This window comes from Buteo buteo, chromosome Z, assembly GCF_964188355.1.
Source record: "Buteo buteo chromosome Z, bButBut1.hap1.1, whole genome shotgun sequence".
Taxonomy (NCBI): Eukaryota; Metazoa; Chordata; class Aves; order Accipitriformes; family Accipitridae; genus Buteo; species Buteo buteo.
The window spans coordinates 54,868,132-54,883,989 of NC_134204.1; the positions used below are offsets into that span (position 1 = coordinate 54,868,132).

At 47.5% G+C, this 15,858-nt stretch overlaps 1 protein-coding gene across 3 annotated transcripts in view; it reads left to right on the top strand.

Annotated features, from left to right (window-relative positions):
- Positions 1–1,567: 1,567 nt before the first annotated feature.
- Positions 1,568–15,858, top strand: part of PSD3 (pleckstrin and Sec7 domain containing 3) — a 114,465-nt gene continuing 100,174 nt past the window's right edge. For 2 of the 3 annotated variants that reach the window (XM_075020993.1, XM_075020994.1), the window contains exons 1-2: positions 1,568–1,652; positions 14,430–14,538. In XM_075020993.1, coding sequence (XP_074877094.1) covers positions 1,632–1,652; positions 14,430–14,538 — 130 coding nt within the window. In that variant the 5' untranslated portion in view covers positions 1,568–1,631. Of the gene's footprint in view, positions 1,653–11,711; positions 12,406–14,429; positions 14,539–15,858 lie in introns of those variants that run through there. The other variant, XM_075020997.1, reaches the window with a different exon arrangement.

The following is a 15,858-nucleotide window of genomic DNA, read 5'->3' on the forward strand; positions in this document are numbered from 1 at the left end:
AGGAGCCGCACTGCTCAGGTAAGTATGGAGCTGGAGGTGGTGAGAAAGAGGGGGTTTGGGTTAGGAGGAGCAGCGGGAGCTCTGTGTGCCGCAGCCCTATCAGGAGGAGCACGGGGAGATGCTGCTGGATGGAGCCTGCAGACGAGCAGCAAGAGCCCAGGGATGGTGCTGCCACCCCTGTCTTACTGCCAAACAGGGAAGGCTCCAGGCTAGGGTGCACCATGCTTTATGCCTGGACTTACATTTATCCTGCCAGAAATTGATTTTTTAAATTTTTTTATTTTTTTTTTATGCTGGAGAACTGAAAGGCTGAGGTTGCCGTGTGCTGGCAGGGACCGTGGCTCTGGCGGTGAGCCTAGAGGCCGATGGGGAGCAAGGCAGTGCTATGCTTTCTCCTCGGCTGCAGAGATGCTGCTGTGGCCGGGTGTGGTACACTTATGTCAGTGACTTCATGGTGATGCACTTCTACCACCAGCACAGTCCAAAGCCTTTCGTAACACCAAAGCATCTGAAAGAACCTTGCCTTCCACCTAACATGCAGCTTTGTTTTCCAGTGCAGGGGAAGAGGCACACATCAAGTGTTTAGCGAGTCCTGGCCCCTGCTCCAGGCTGCTCCAGAAAGCCTATCCTCAATATTGGTGTGTTAAAAAAAAATAAAAGCTTTCAGCTGCTACTGAACAAAATGCAAGTATGCTGAAACTACAGAAACTAACATCCTTCTTTCTCCAGTCTGTCAGCTGCTCGTGTAGCTAACTCCTGTAAGTGGGCCCATGACATTTGGGGCTATTTTCTGAAGCGCAGCTTCTGCTGGGGAAACCCCGCTTTTATTAAAAAGGACAACTTGCAGAGTTCCTGGTTAGAGAAATCCTAACAACGTGACTGCGTGCTCAGAAACCTGACGATGCAAGGGAACTTCCAGTGAACTGTGGGAAAGAAAAAAAAAGGAAAATCAGTTTTGGATGTTCAGCTGGGGATACTCCAAAGGCATCTGTGCTTTCTTGCTTTTTGAAGTCGGGCTGCGAAGGAAAGCCCCAGGGCTGGAAAAGGCTTTTGGGTTGGGTTTTGGGCTTTGTTTTTTTGTTTGTTTGTTTGTTTTTTTGGGTGTTTTTTCTTCCAGCAGCTGGGAGCCGCACTGAAGGGATTTAGGAGCGAGCAGAGCACGGCATATCCTGGCCCCCGCGGGCTTTGGACGTGTCCCTCCCCAGCGCCGTTGCTGTCGGCGCGCGGTCTGCGTTGTGTTTTTCACTCTGTTGCGTTGCTAATCCTGCAATAATACCTCTTTTTTTTTTTTTTTTTTTTTTTTTTTTTAATCTTTTTGAGGAGCACGTGGTGTACTCCGTTCCCCACCCCTCCACCGCGCCGCCAACCCTCCGGGGCGGCCCCCCCGCCCCCCCGGACCGAGCCCCGCCCCGCCGGGCCCGGCCCCGCCGCCCGGCCCGCGCCCGCGCCCGCGCCCGCTCCCGCGCCCGCGCCCGCCGCGCCCACCGTGCTGGGGCCGCCCGCCGCCGCGCTGCCCGGCTCCGCAGCCGGCGCTGCGGGCCGGCAGGGCGCCTCGGCCCGGCCCGGCCCGGCCCGGCTCGGCCCGGCCTCGCGGGAGGGCGGCTGCGATCCGCCGCGGCCGGCGATGGGAGATGGAAGGAGCCGGTGGTGCGGTAAGGGGCGGCGTGTGCCCGTGCGGGTGCGGGGGGTGCGCTCAGCCGGGGCACTTTTTCCCTTTCGTTTACTTTTTCCCTTTCGTTTACTTTTTCCCTTTCGTTTACTTTTTCCTTTTTTTTTTGTTCCTTTTTTCTTTTTCTTTTTTATCTTTTTCCTTTCCTTTTCCTTTCCTTTTCCTTTCCTTTTCCTTTCCTTTTCCTTTCCTTTTCCTTTCCTTTTCCTTTCCTTTTCCTTTCCTTTTCCTTTCCTTTTCCTTTCCTTTTCCTTTTCCTTTTCCTTTTCCTTTTTTCCCTTGTTCCTTATTTTCATTTCCTTTTTGCTTTTCCCTTTTCCTTTTTGCTTTTCCCTTTTCCTTTTTGCTTTTCCCCTTTCTTCCTTTATTTCTTCCTTTTTCTTTTTTCCTTTTTCCTTTTTGATTTGCTTTTCCTTTTCTTTTTTTTCTCCTCCCTTTTTTTCTTCTTCTTTTCACACTACCCTAAGGCAAAAAGCTCGGAGCCCACTTCTGCACTTATTACTGCTAGATCCCCAGAGTCACCAACCGCACCAGGGAGGCTGCACTGGGACCTCCACCCCAGAGCTGGGACCCCCAACCTGCATCCTGTACAGTTGGTTTTGCTTCTGTCTTAAGATAACTTGTCTGTGTAACCAATCAGCACTGTTGCTGCAGTGACAAGCTCTCTTAATTATATCACATTCTCGAATTGAATGAGATGTTGTGAGAAAGCCAGCATCTTTGGCTGAGTAGTGGCATTGTGGATTCTGGGGAGGAGTGGGGTTGAGATGAATTCACCAAAGATGTAAAGTTTTAGAACATTAAATGCACGCAGGGACACTCCTGTGCAATTGTGATGTTATCTTCATCCTCGCTACCGAGGACAGGAGCTACGCTTCTCAGTGGGAACATAAACATAGTTGTAATGAGCTTGAACTTCATGCAAACTCACTGAAGATGCTAACTTCCCGTATAGACACAGTATTTCCGTGCCATAAACAACAATTACCTGGCTCCCACAGGGTGCCAGTTAGTACATTGTCAGGCAGAGCAGTTCTTTGCGTTATTGAAGGAATTTGGGTGTGTAATACGCAACTGCAATTACTACTGCTTTTGCAGCTTCAGTCAGGCTTTAATTCTGTCTGTGCATGGGGCCATTAAAACAGAGAGAAAGTCAAATGCAATATTTCTAATGAAACTGGTGGTTGCACACCCAGTGTTTGAAGCAATTGTAATAGGCTGCTGAGAATCATCAAGCCTTTCTGGTTTAGCTAGTAGAAGGAAACCTCTTTCTACTCCAAATGCTTTTTCATCAGTCATATCCTTAGCTGATGTGTTTTCAGCAGATGTTACCAGTTTAATGCTAGCCATGAATCTGACCTAGCTCTGTTGATTTACACAGAGTGAGAGTTTGGCTACAGAGATGTTGGGTTTGGGGTGTGCCTTTGGTGGGAGAAGAGGTGAGGTTAAACCATGTGGGAGTCCCTGTGCAAATGCTCCCCTTCAATTACAGCCTTGGTTCACTGCAGAAAAGAGTATAAGAAAATCCTTTGTGGTAGTGGTGGTGTGAAAAACAATTCCAAGAAACTTAGGCGCTGCTCTCTTCAAAACTCAATGCAACAAAAAAATTAGGTCTTCTTGATACATAAAATTCTTGCACAGCTTACCTGTGTTAAAGGGGTCCTCTTGTGCTACTGGTGCTTGAGCAGATTATCTGATTTACTATTGCTATTTCTGTGCCATCAAATTGAGAAGGGAAAGAGCAGTGAAGATCCTAATGCATACACTAGTGGTGGTTTTTTTCAGCAATTCAGTGAATTTCTTCACTGTTGTCAAGCTGCATAGCTGAAAGACCTGGATGTCATTCAGAGTATTCCCCCTCCCCCACCCCAACCCCGACAGTCCTTTCTATTCTTGCCCATCTTACCAGGAAAGTTTGGCATTTGGTTTTGCAGCTTTGATTTAAAGAGATGGTTTGGGGTTTGATTCCTGTGGGATGAAGAGGCAGTCTGTCTGCGGGAGTACTGTGGACCAGTGCCACAGAGCATCTCTGCAGTTGAGTGGTTGTCTCCATGGGTGTGCTCTAAGGCAAGTGCTGGGACCTTCAGCGTCGGGGCTGGTGGTCGAGGCAGCAGAAGTGACACCCTGCACATGGCTGTCAGCGCAGAGGAAGGACGCTTTGGCCATGGCTGATAAACTGTCCTTGCGCATGCAGCAGAATTGCTTGCTTGAAACGATCCCTGCTCCATGGAGAGGTGGGCTGGCAGACCTGGTGATTTTTTCTGAGGCGTTGCATGTGTTTCTTTTTGGAGTTCCTCTGTTCAGTTGCAACGGTCCTGAGAGAGAGCAAGAACCTGGGGTACTGCTGGGTGCTGGTTTAAAGATAATTAGAGGTAGCACAATGTAGTGGCTTAGGGAAGAGAGCCCAAGGGAGGGGGTAGCATCTGGAGAGTAAGATTAGGTGGGTCCCCAGGGTACCAGAGAGCCATCTGCCAGGCTGCTGTGCTCCAGCTGAGGCTGGGCAAACCTGTGAACTGCTGCCAAGACTGAAAGGTTGGGGCAGTCAGCTACCAGCCAGAGTACCCCGCTCCACGTCAGCTCTGCGACGTGGGCAGTGGGGATCCCTGGGGTGCAGCAGCTGGTAGAGTTGGTTGGTGCAAGGTTCATGGGCTCGGCCAGAAGAGGTGGGAGTGATGTCCTTGGGCTCAGCGATGCGTGCCACCCATTCTCCTTGAAGGGATGTTTCCTCGCAGCTGGTTCCTGATGGAAAGCTGGCTTCTGGCAGAGCAGGAATTTCACAGTCTAGCTCTCCCACCCAGACCCGCTCCATGGCCTGGGGGGTTTGTCACATCCTGGTGGGTTGTAAGATTGTGTGTGGGTCCTTCCCTTTTGGAGTTTGGCTGAGAGGGGGTATGTGTGATAGAGAGCTCCTCTGGATCGTCACCATGTGGAGAAGTGGGGCCATCAATGGACAAATTTAGCTCTTGAGCAATTTGTGTCTTAAGCATCTGAATCTCTTTCTGAAGGGATTCGTCTCCTCTGGCACCCATTGTAACAGAGGCTGTTTCCACTCCTTTTTTTCTGTTTTCACAGAGATGAAGTTGGGGGGGTGTAGAAATTGGATGCTTCCATGGGATGAAAAAGCTACTTGAGACCAGCTCTAAGTGTCTGCCCGACACTTCAGTGCTGCTCTGAGCGTGCTGTTCCTCTCAGGAATGGCACTGTTTGAAGTACGCTTCTGCAGTATGTTTCCAAGTGCTTTTTCTGAGCCCAGCCACTCCTTGCTCTGAGATGCCTCTTGCTGTTGTGGCAGCGCCTGTTAGAGACCACAGGCTCCTGGGGTGGTAATGCATCCGAGCATTTATTCTCTGCGTTACAGAGATGAGTAAGGTGGGTTGTGGATGGGGCTTAAAAGCAGGGTGGGGTGAGGGCACCCGCAGCTCTGGGTGCGGGCTAGGTTGCTACCGGTTGAATCAGAGTCAGAGCAGTTCAGAATTGCTCCTGAATTGACTGTACTTCCTGGATGCTGGAAGCAAACAAACCTGCCGGGGCACCGTATCAAGCTGTCAGGGATCAAACTGTCCATCAGAGCGGGACCTCTGCACTTCCACCTCCACTGAGTGCCTTGGCCACCAGCTCTGGCTGCAGGAAGTGCGTGGCGTTTGCCATGTCTTGCTTTGCTAACTGTACGAAAAGACCTTCAGTGCCGTGACTGCTGGGGTAGCCTGAGGAGACCAGGCTGGAGCTGGCTTGTGAGGATGGGCTGCCAAGGCAGAAGCACACTGGTCACTGTCACGCTTGCCGAGGGCTTCATGTCACAGCCACGGCAATTTTTTTGACTCCTGGTGAAAGGACTGAATAAGAGGGCATCATCTTGAGTCTGTGATACAGTAGTTTGGGAGCAGTAAGAAGATGACCCAAATGGCACAGATTACACGGTGCAAGCCTCCCTTTCTGCAGAAGCGATGAATGGGGCTTGCTTCCTCTTCTTGGCGTGTGGCACAGTGGAAGAGGTGGCTTATCTCCAAAGTGTACTCATTAATTTTTACAACAGTTTTCAAACAGGAAGTGTCATTGGGGTAATAACTGCATCTCCCAGGCTGAACAAATGCCAAGTATGATGGCAAGATGCACTTAAGCCTGGCACATGGCTGCATTTCAGTGTTAATGGAAGAACCTTTACTGGGAAAGCCTTTTTCTCAAAAGAAAACAAATTCTAGTACCAGCAATTTCTAGTTTTCATCAGCTTTCTTGTCTGTGGACTCGCTGTGGCCTAATGAGGAAGAAAGAAGTATTAACTTTTTCACCAGTGGGACACTAGTGCCAGCTGGCCTACATTGTGCTGCCCTTGGGGGGATGTATCACCTTTGGTGTCTTCTGCCTTCATGCCATGGCTGAAGCTGCCTTGGTGGCTCCTGGCCATTCATGGGGCCACCGGTGCCTGAGCATGCTGGTGCTGGCACTTCTGAACTCGCACTTTCTTAGCAAGTGAACAGGCTGCTCTTGCAACAACATCTTTTCAGTCCCCCAGCACTTGCACAGCAGGAGGCTTACATAAAATTTGTTGGTGTGACTTCTTGCTTCTGCCTCAATTGTGCCAGGGAGAAGATGGCTCAGATCAAACTTCCATCAAATTTCTGATCCGAAAAACTTCTGTTAAATCTTGTTAAGATTCAGAGAGAACAATTTAGGTGAAGGCTGTAAAACTAATTTAAATATGTGATAGGAAATAATCATGCAGGGTCAATAAGCTACGTCTAAGTTAGAGGGACATATATACCCCTTTTTGCATGCGATGTTGCTGTGTTGTAGCTCTACAGTTTGCCCTTGCCACAGAGGAAATGCAGGTTTTTACACCTTTGCAAATGTAAATTCTTCCAGTTGCTCTTGTTTAGAGTGGTTTGGGGGTTGGGTGTGGGATTTTTTTCTTGTTTGTTTTACTGTTCACTGAAATTGGGGTGCAAAGAGTATTTTAATCACTTTGGGATACTATCTTAAACCATGTTTGTAATATTGCTTTGAAAAAGGAAGATAAGCTCTCCTGATATCCCGTCCTTCTTTACTTCCATCCGTAAAAACAGCCCTTATTTAGCTGGACATAGAGAATGTACAGAACATGGGAAAGGATGTGCCTTGCAAGTTCTCAAGGCTCAGCAGGTGTTGGCTTGGGTTTTGGAAACAATTTAGTTGCTTAAAGATACAGAGGTAATTTTTGCTAGGCTCATGAGGCACTTAGGAATATCCAAATTTTAGCTTCCATGGAGTTGAAATCCATGTGGGGCGGACCTGTAGCCTGCCTAAACATTGTTCCACTGTCTGAGATACCTAAAGATGATGGAAGTGTACTACCTGCTGAAAAGAAGCAGTCTGTCAGTTTGCTAAATATACTCGGAACAGACTGAAGAAAAAAGTAAATGCAAAATGTCTAGCACGTGCACCACTGAATTCTCTGAATAAAAGATGCTGTCTTTGTGCAATTTTTCTTAAATCAGGCCCCCATCCCAATGCTGTTTGTCACAACTGAGGAAAAATACTTGCACTTGGGCTTTATTAAAAGTTTTGGGTCTTTTTTGCTATCCTTAATGTTTTATATTTAAGACCGTGGTGGTTCATACAGTGAGCTGAAGCCTACCTCTCGATGGGCTTGCTTTGATTCTTGCACATACCTTAGAAATAATGCATAGATATCCAGAGGTCCATACAGCACACATCAGAAATCACTGACTTGGCAAATACAAAATGCTGAGTGACCTTTAATGGTAAAGTGTAATCATACAGACTTTGAATTAATATGCTGTTCACATTCACGCAGTTACAGCTCAGACAGTGTCAGCCTTTGCATAATAAAAAGCACTTAATTCAATATAACAGCTGACTGCTTCCTAACAACTTCAACCAAACAACGAAGCAAATGTTTCTTTAAGGGGAGAAAAACTCAAGTGCAGGTGTAAAACAAGATGACCAGACTGAAAACAAATTTTACCTGCAAGTACTTGATACTGCTGCTAAGGCATCCCTTTTTTGTCACCGTTCCCATGCCTTTTTCTAAGCAGCAACTCTTATGCTTCATTTCTGAATTGAGCCTCTCATCAGACACTGAACTTTTGTGAAGTCAGCCTTTGAGCGGGGAGAGCAGCTCCGATGGTATCTGTGCCCTTTCAGTTGTGCTCTCTCCAGCCTGACTGCTTCCTGGGAGGCTGCTCCCGGTGAACACATCCCACGGCGCTAGGAGCGGCGCTGGGAGCTGCACAGGAAACCTGCAGTGCCCCGGTGCCTTTTGGTGAATCCCTGGTGTGAAGGTGTGGGGTGCATTGTGGTGAGGACTGAAGATTGGAGCTGGCTGGACGGTACCGAGCCTGCGGTCTGGCCGGTCCAGGGCCATGCCAAAGCCCGGTGAGCAGGTAAGAGTGGCTGGCTGCACTGGTTTGGACCCAAGGTCACTTTAGCCCAGGAGTACATAGGTGGTTGTGGATGTCAGCAGATGCCTGGGAAGAGTTCAGCTTGGAGCTTCATGAGAAGGATGCGATTTCTATGTGTGTTGTGGATTTGTATCCCTGGAGCTTGTTCACCCTCCTTTTCAGCTCCCATAGGATTTTGGTTTCCATGACATTGCTTTGCAGGGAGGTCTGTGGCTTTGACTACAAACTGTGTGAGGAACCATCTCCTGTTTGGTGTGATGCTGACTCTTAATACCTTCTTTTGATGTCCTCTGGCTGCTGTGTTAAAAGAGGTGGTGAATCATGGATTGCTTTTTGCCTTTTTCAGACTCCTTATGACTGCATGCATCTCTGCCACGTGTCTCTCCGCTGCCTCTTTCCTTCAGCTGAGAAGTCCTAGCTGACTTGGGTTACCCCTTTCTATAATGCAAACTTCTCTGCTGGACAATGGCTATAGGCAATGCCCTCGTGCAAGCCCTTTCTTTCCTCCCCCACCTTCTGGCTCTCTACACATCTCCCTGCAACTCCTGATAGGAATTAGTTTAAAACCTGAGCTGAGATTTGTTCTCTTCCAAAACCTTTACTAGTGTTAACTTCTGGCAGCTCCAGCTGAGATTCAACCAGGCAATACTCCTGTTCTTTTGAGTCTTACTATATTTTACTAATGCTTTAATTTAAGAATTGCAAACACCTATATTAGCATGTGGGGGTGTGTGTGTGAGGAAAAGACAAAGGTGCTGTATGAGGTCACATGGAGGTAAAAACTACAAGCCTTGCTAGCAGTCTTTTTATGAGCACCAGCACTCTCTCTGCTCTCTCTTGTGCTGTCAGTGCACTAGCTTTCACCAGTTAGCAAGTTTAGCTCCTGCTTTCTGCATTTCATCCTGTTACTTAGGAAGGTGACTTAAGAAAGGCTCAACAGAAATAGTCTTTTCAGAACAATTAGTACAACCTGTTGAAAGCAGTGAGGCTTGCTAAGCTCACGCCCACACAGGAGTGACAACAGTGCTTGAAAATAAGGGCTGACCACTAGTTGTGCCAGGCTGTTGCGGGGGCTGTCCGTCTGTGATAGCAGAGGCAGAACTCTGAATTCGTGATTCTGTAAAAACTTGACCATGGCATTGACGCTTGATTCACATGGTCCTTTTGCTCTGCTGGGAACTTCCTGGACAAGGTTGTAAATCTGTGGAAAACTTATATCCATCATTCCTGCCTTTCTTTTATTATTTTTTTTTTAAGCTGGCTCCATTACCAGTTACTGTATTTCTGTCAGTCTTTGGAGAAACTCCTGGGGTGCGGAAGACAAGATGAAGATAGATGTTTAAACTCCTCCTGAGAGCATAAACTGACTGCATCAGGGTATATGATAGGCTGCTGCAAGGCATTTGGCATTTTTTGCTGCTAGAGATGTTGGTGAAGCAATGAGAATAGAACAAGCGCAGCCTGGGATTAGAAGTGGTCCAGGTGTGGCTGTGAAGTCCTCCATAGCTGGCTGTCCTTTTACAGGCATCCTGCAGAGGCTTTTTCCTGCTTCCTTGTGGTCATGCTGACGGCTCTGTTGCGGCCGCTGCGGCATCTCCCCAGTAGCCTCCGTGAAACCACCAGAAAACACTGTGCCACCAGTGCAGAGGCTGTCACCCGCTGTCAGGGAGCTGGCACCCATCCGCTGTGCGGCCAAGGGGGAAGGCAGTCAGCTCTGGGAAAAGGAGCTGTGCACGTGCAAGAGTGTGCAGAACTGGGGCTCTCCTGAGGCTGCCTCACGGTATGGCTTAGCTCTGGAGAGACCCCCACCCCAACTAGCCAGTTCCCTCCAGGTTTTCCAGTAAGCCTAGGAGAATTGGAGTAACATTTCTTTCTGCGGGTAGAGTGGCTGGGTTCTATTAAGATAGCTTCCAGGGGTCCCCCTGAGGATGCTTTGACCTCTCTGTCCTGGCTCACAGCCCTTCATGAAAGGTCCTTAAACCCCTTCCTGCTGATGTTTTCCTTTAGCATGACTGGTCTCCTGCTGTCCAGCATTTTGGCTGACTCTTGCTCCCTGAAGGCTCAAGCTTGGGCACCCATCCCATTCTGCTTTTTCCCAAGCACCATTTTCCCAGGTCTCGTGCGAGGAGTCAGTCTGTCTAACAGCATCTGTCCTCTCAGGGGGTCTGAGAAACTACAGACTGACATTTGCCAGTTAATTATCTGCTCTTTCGAACGCTTCCTCTGTATTAGACGTTTTCAAAGAAAACACGGGACCTCAAGTGTGAATGCCTCAGGAGGCATGGGTTCACACCGGCTGTTTGTGCTCAGACTGACCCAGTCCTTGTCTCAGCAGCTGTGGACAGTGTCATCTCCTTCCACTGAGACCCACAGGGAGGGAGCCCAGCTCTCCTGTTCGCTCAGCTGCAAATGGTGGTGAGAGAACAAGACTTTGATATTCCTCAATGAAGGAAACAGTATGTCCCAAAATAGGCTCCAACCAGAACCTCAGTTAAATTCAAAAGAGGATGCTTTGGTGCTTTCCTTCCATGGAGAAAGGAGAAGCGTTTTCTTCAGGCTTGGATGACTTACCATGCCTATCTAAAAATCACTGGGATTTTGGGAGGGCAGTTTGAGGGGACCTTATGACTGGAGTTGAAATCAAATTCATCCAGAGCGAGACACTGTGCTTCAGGAAAGGCTGCAGCCAACTCTCATCAGAGGCCTGCCTAAAGCCGCCTCTCAGGGCTGAAGTGTGGCAATGGTTTCTCCTTGCAGCTGCTGACTCTCTGCTCCAGTTTGCACATTCAGAGAGCAGAGCGGAGCAGAGGCAGTATGCATGCTTCATGCCGGGCTGACTTACCTGTCCTTAGCAGCTCCTGCTGGAGGAGCAGCATCCCTGAGGTCTTAGCATCCTACTGCTGTTCAGTTCAGTGCTGAGACAGGGATTCAGCAGCTTTGCTTCCCGTGCTAACTTGAAGCCACCAGGAGAGCTGTGGGCACATCCTAAACAATCTCTGCTCCCTCAGCAAGGGACAAAAGCCCAGTGATGTGGGACCTCTGTTGACCCATGCCAATGCCTTGTGCGAGCTCAACAGAAACTGGTCCAGTGTGTTGGCAGGAGCTCTGAGGGGTGAGGACTGCCATGTCCAAGCTAATGCAGTCTGATGAATGTTATACAAAATTCACCTGAGAGGCAAATGCAGCCTCCTCACCTCCTGACCAAGAACCATGACCCAGAGAAGTAGGCTTGATCAAACATGTTCAAACAGGCAGAAGGCACTGCAAGAGTGGTGAACGAGTGGGCAGGAACTCACTGCCACTCTGCCCAGAGTATAATTGGACTAAAGAACAGTGTGTGTGTGGCTCATGAGAAATGTATGTACAGCTGGCCTGATTTAAGGGGATTGATGCTCTGAGCAAGCGTCACTGTCTCCGGCAGTGACAAACACCAGATGCATCAAAGGTGGTAGCTAAAGCCCTCTGAGGGAAGCAATTATGAAATGAGCTGACCCGGATGCAGATTTCTTTGCCCTTGAGCTGAAGGAGAAGGCTTAAGCAGGAGTTTTATATCCTTTCCAATCTTGCTTGTATTTAATCTTTTGCTAATGCAGCTTGGAAAGCACCCTGAACATTTCTCCAGCCTTTCTCTGAGCTCTCGGGTTCAAGGCATGATGACTTCTGCAAGTTTTGGGTGAGTGGCAGATTGAAAGAAGAAAAGGAGAGCACATGTTCTCTCTCGATTTTCTGTTTTCTGGGATTTTTTTTCTGTTTTTTTTCTGTCTCTAAGGAAGGACAACAGTAAAGCAATAGTCTTAAAAGTCAGCTCTGACCTCATAGCATCCTCATTCTCTCCCCCTCTTTCTTTCTCTTTTTAATATCTCTTGTTTGGATGAAATATGATAAATTTATCCTTAAGCCTGGATCTGGAGGCTCTGAACTGCTTTACCTTTACACATCTTTATAGTGCTCTGACAACCTAAGTAGATGTTAGGTTCAGCTGTTCCCATGCACAAGCCAGCATCTGTAATTCTCATCAGCGATGCTGAGCACTTCTGAAAATCAAGTTATCCCTTTCAGATGCCAAGACAAAGGTCTTGCAGTCTCCACTTAGGCACCTAACTCTGATAAATGCTGCCCTGTATACTGAAAAACCATTAATTTAACAAATAATTTCTGCCTATTGTTGGATGATGCAGAGGGTGCTGTGAACCAGACTCTTCTTCATTGCTTTACGGTAATGTACAGGCAAATATAGACCCTTGGAAGATGGGTTTGCTGGCAGGGAAGCTCAGTGCAGCAGATGTTTGTGAAGCCTCAGAGAGCAGGGCTGAGGGATGGAGATGCTGTGTCCCAGAGGTGTGTAGATCAGAAATTCCTGACTGCTCAGGAACTGGACTGCTCTGTCCATTTTATTTTCCTTTTCATTCATGTGTGAGTGGGATTTGGCACCAGCTAGTTTAGCCGTCCCATCCCTTTGCATCCATCTGGGTAGGCTGAATTTTTGTTTGGCTCTGTAAGCTACTCCTGTCCAGGCTATTGCAGACTGAGAGCCTCCTCCTGTGTGCTCTGGGTCCAGCTGTTCCTTTTCTAGCCCTTCCTGCCCCCCCACCTTCCTGCAAATGAATGCAGCCCTGTAAAAGCAGGGGAGACATGGAGGCTTCTTCCAAGCTCATTTCATCATGCTTGTGATGATAGTCATCTTTGTGCTAGAAAGCCCTTCATCTGTTTTGTCACATTTTTCCCAAAGTATTTGGTAGGCTACTGTTAGCAGGTTCATTGAAGTACCTGATGAAGCCCTAGTGATGAATAGTTGGAGCAGTGAATGGTAAATAAATATATCCAAGACCCCTGCCTTAAGATCTACTGCGCACTTACATCAGAGGTGTGTTGGACTAAATCCTGCAGAACTGGTGCAATGCAGAAAGGTGGCACAAGATATGGGGGTAAAAGGCCAGGAAAACCTGGAGCAAAACAGTTCTAGGGCATGGGGCAAGATAGTTATTTGCCAATATGCTCTTGGAAGAAAATGTAATTGTTGGGAGAGCTGGCCTTGGAGGAATGTATGGATTTGTAATTCCATCCATCTCTGATTAAAGAGCCTTGACTGTGTGTTCCTGTGAATTATGTGTCTCCTGTACTTTGAATTTCTGTTTGTAGCTGACGCTTACCCTAAGGTATTTGGTGGAAGTGCATAAAAATTATTGTTGTCCTGGGGGGCAAAATGCTCCATCTGGCTTCTTTCTTTTAAAGAGCATTTTTGTAAGCTAAGGACTTTGCCAATATGAACCGTGCAAGGACTTGCTATGCCGTAACAATTGGCTGCCTCAAACATAGGATATGTATGTAAAGGTTACTGAAGAATTTGTAGAGTTAATGATTTATTTCATCTGTCACTTCAGACAGAAGAATTATAAGCTCCATCTTGCCCAGCTAGGAGGAAACTTAATGCCGACTGCAGACAGTTTTTGCACTAGTTTATTGCTGGTGTGTGCTTTATCTTGGAGATTTGATTTGTTCCCACCTGTTCTGAAAACTAATTTTAATCTTAGTCCTGCAGCCTTTCTCTTCTCTGAGAAACTGGACCTTCACTGTGTCTAGCTGCTTCTTATGAGTAGGAAGCAGTGGGAAGGTGCTGGTGGCACTAGGCCTGGGTGGCATTGGGATGCTTGATCCGTCCATCCATCCATCCACCCCCAGGTGCTCCCCTGCTAGCTGGGTAGACCACCCTGTGCCTCCTCCCCACCTCCTGGCCACAGAGGCAGGTTTGACATGTCGGTATTGTCATAAGAACAGGTTGGGCTATTGTCCTGATCTAGATGGAGGTCGTCAGGTGTGGGCTGCCCAACAGGGACCCTCAGATATCACTCACCACACGTTTGCATACCTTATTATCCTTTTTCCCATTTTTGAACATCCTTGTTGTAGCCCTTGCTCCTCCCTTTCTCCACCCCAGTCTTCTCCCAAAGAAATAGCCTGCCCCATTTATGGTTTTCCCATGGGTCCCAGTTCTGCAACATCCATACTCAAATTTGCTATTTCTGATACTATTCCCTAGGCATTTTTAACCCTAACTGGTGTTACTGAGATGGTTGCCCAGTGCTGCTGGCCTTGCAGTGAGCAAGCCAGCTAAAGATGTGAGGGGTTGGGTGCTCTGACATCACTGCTTAATACTGAAATGCTTGGGTTTGAAGACAGAGAGGTGAGCTCTTCAAAAGCACTCTTGAGTTGTCCCATGTCTGCTCTGGCTGATCTTGGTGGTGTTAAGAGTTAAATGAACACTTTGAAAATCCTACCTGACAGCCCACCTGAAGGGATTTCATGTACCTGCTGCTGTTTTTTCACCAAAAGGTAGATAAGCTTTGTTTATTTTGACTCTACAGGCAGAAGCACTTGTGTGGGATAATGATGTATCAGCTCATGCCCAGACTGTTGCCAAGGCCAAATATGAATTTTTATTTGGCTTGGAAGAAGAGAAGCGTTCAGAAATGGGTAAGTGCTATTTATTACTATTGGGATTACTATTGGCAGGGGGGGAGGGAATAATAATCTCTTAAGCCACTCAGGAAAGTTTTGCAGAAGCTGCTCCCTAATGACCCCACAAGGGCTCGCTCACTGTGCTACACTGCCCTTTGCCGGACCACAGTGCAAGTACCAGACCACACAAGCCTGCCGGTTTGGCCCCAGAAAATGACAGCAGTTCCCTCTCTTATGCCCCCCGCCCCCGCTTTCTCTTTGGCTCACCTGGGCCACCTCGATGTGACAGTGGGGACTCATGTGCTGGAGACATGTTGGCGGAGGGAATCCCAGCACTTCTCTGCAGCGGAGTTGTTCCAGCCACACATTCTGCAATTGCACATGCTGAAACACAGCCATCTCTGCCTGGAGGTTCTTCCAGGAATGCCCTTCGTGGTCTGCATGCTGCTCTTCCCACAGCTAGAGGTAGATAAGATTTTAATTTAGATACTTGAGGTGGTATCCTAACTGCTCCGTCCTCTGTAGTTAGTAATTCAAGAAATCCAGGTGCAGTATCTAATGCTATGCTAAGGATCAGCCTTGTTTCTGTTCTGTTCTTAGAATACAAAGCGTTTTCTACCTTTTCACAGCCCAAGCTTAGAAGAAAAGAAATGTCGTTACTATACCTATTTCTCTTGCCTCATTGTAATTATCAACAATCTCTGCCCTCTTTGCAAAAGTATTTCCTCAGGCTGTTCTCTTTGCACCTTGATCCTTTCTAATTGCAAACTTTCTGGAATGTCGCTTTTAATTAAAGAAGACTCCCTTCTTGCCAGAGAAGGGCAGCACTTCCGTACAGAAACAAGCTGTGTAGGCTCCTCCACTTCAGTGAGGAAAGGGGGGAAAAAAAAAAGGAAAAAAAAAAAAGCAGAACTGAAGTCTGGAAAGTGAGTAAACAGTTTCTCCTTGGATTTTCTAAAGTTTGGTCTTCCATTTGGGAAATCCTAATTGCAGAGTGGAGGGGGAAAAAAACCCAAACAACGAAAGTGTCCTCATTTAGGAATTTTAAAAACTTTCACAAATTACCACAAAGTGTGTATCAGATTATTACATGAATCATGATGACCTCATTTCTTGTTTGAAGAGACACAGTGTGAGAGCACTGTCAGCAGGCATTAGTACATTTCCGGAGATTGGCATTAAATAAAGTATGCTGCGTCTAATAAATCCAAGTGAATCTATTGTTATTACTAACCAAAACAATTATCAAATGTGATGGGTATTCTGAGCTGACTGAGTACTAAGCCCTCAAATAAAGGGTGGCAAAGAATAAGCCAGATACATTGGTTTATGTGT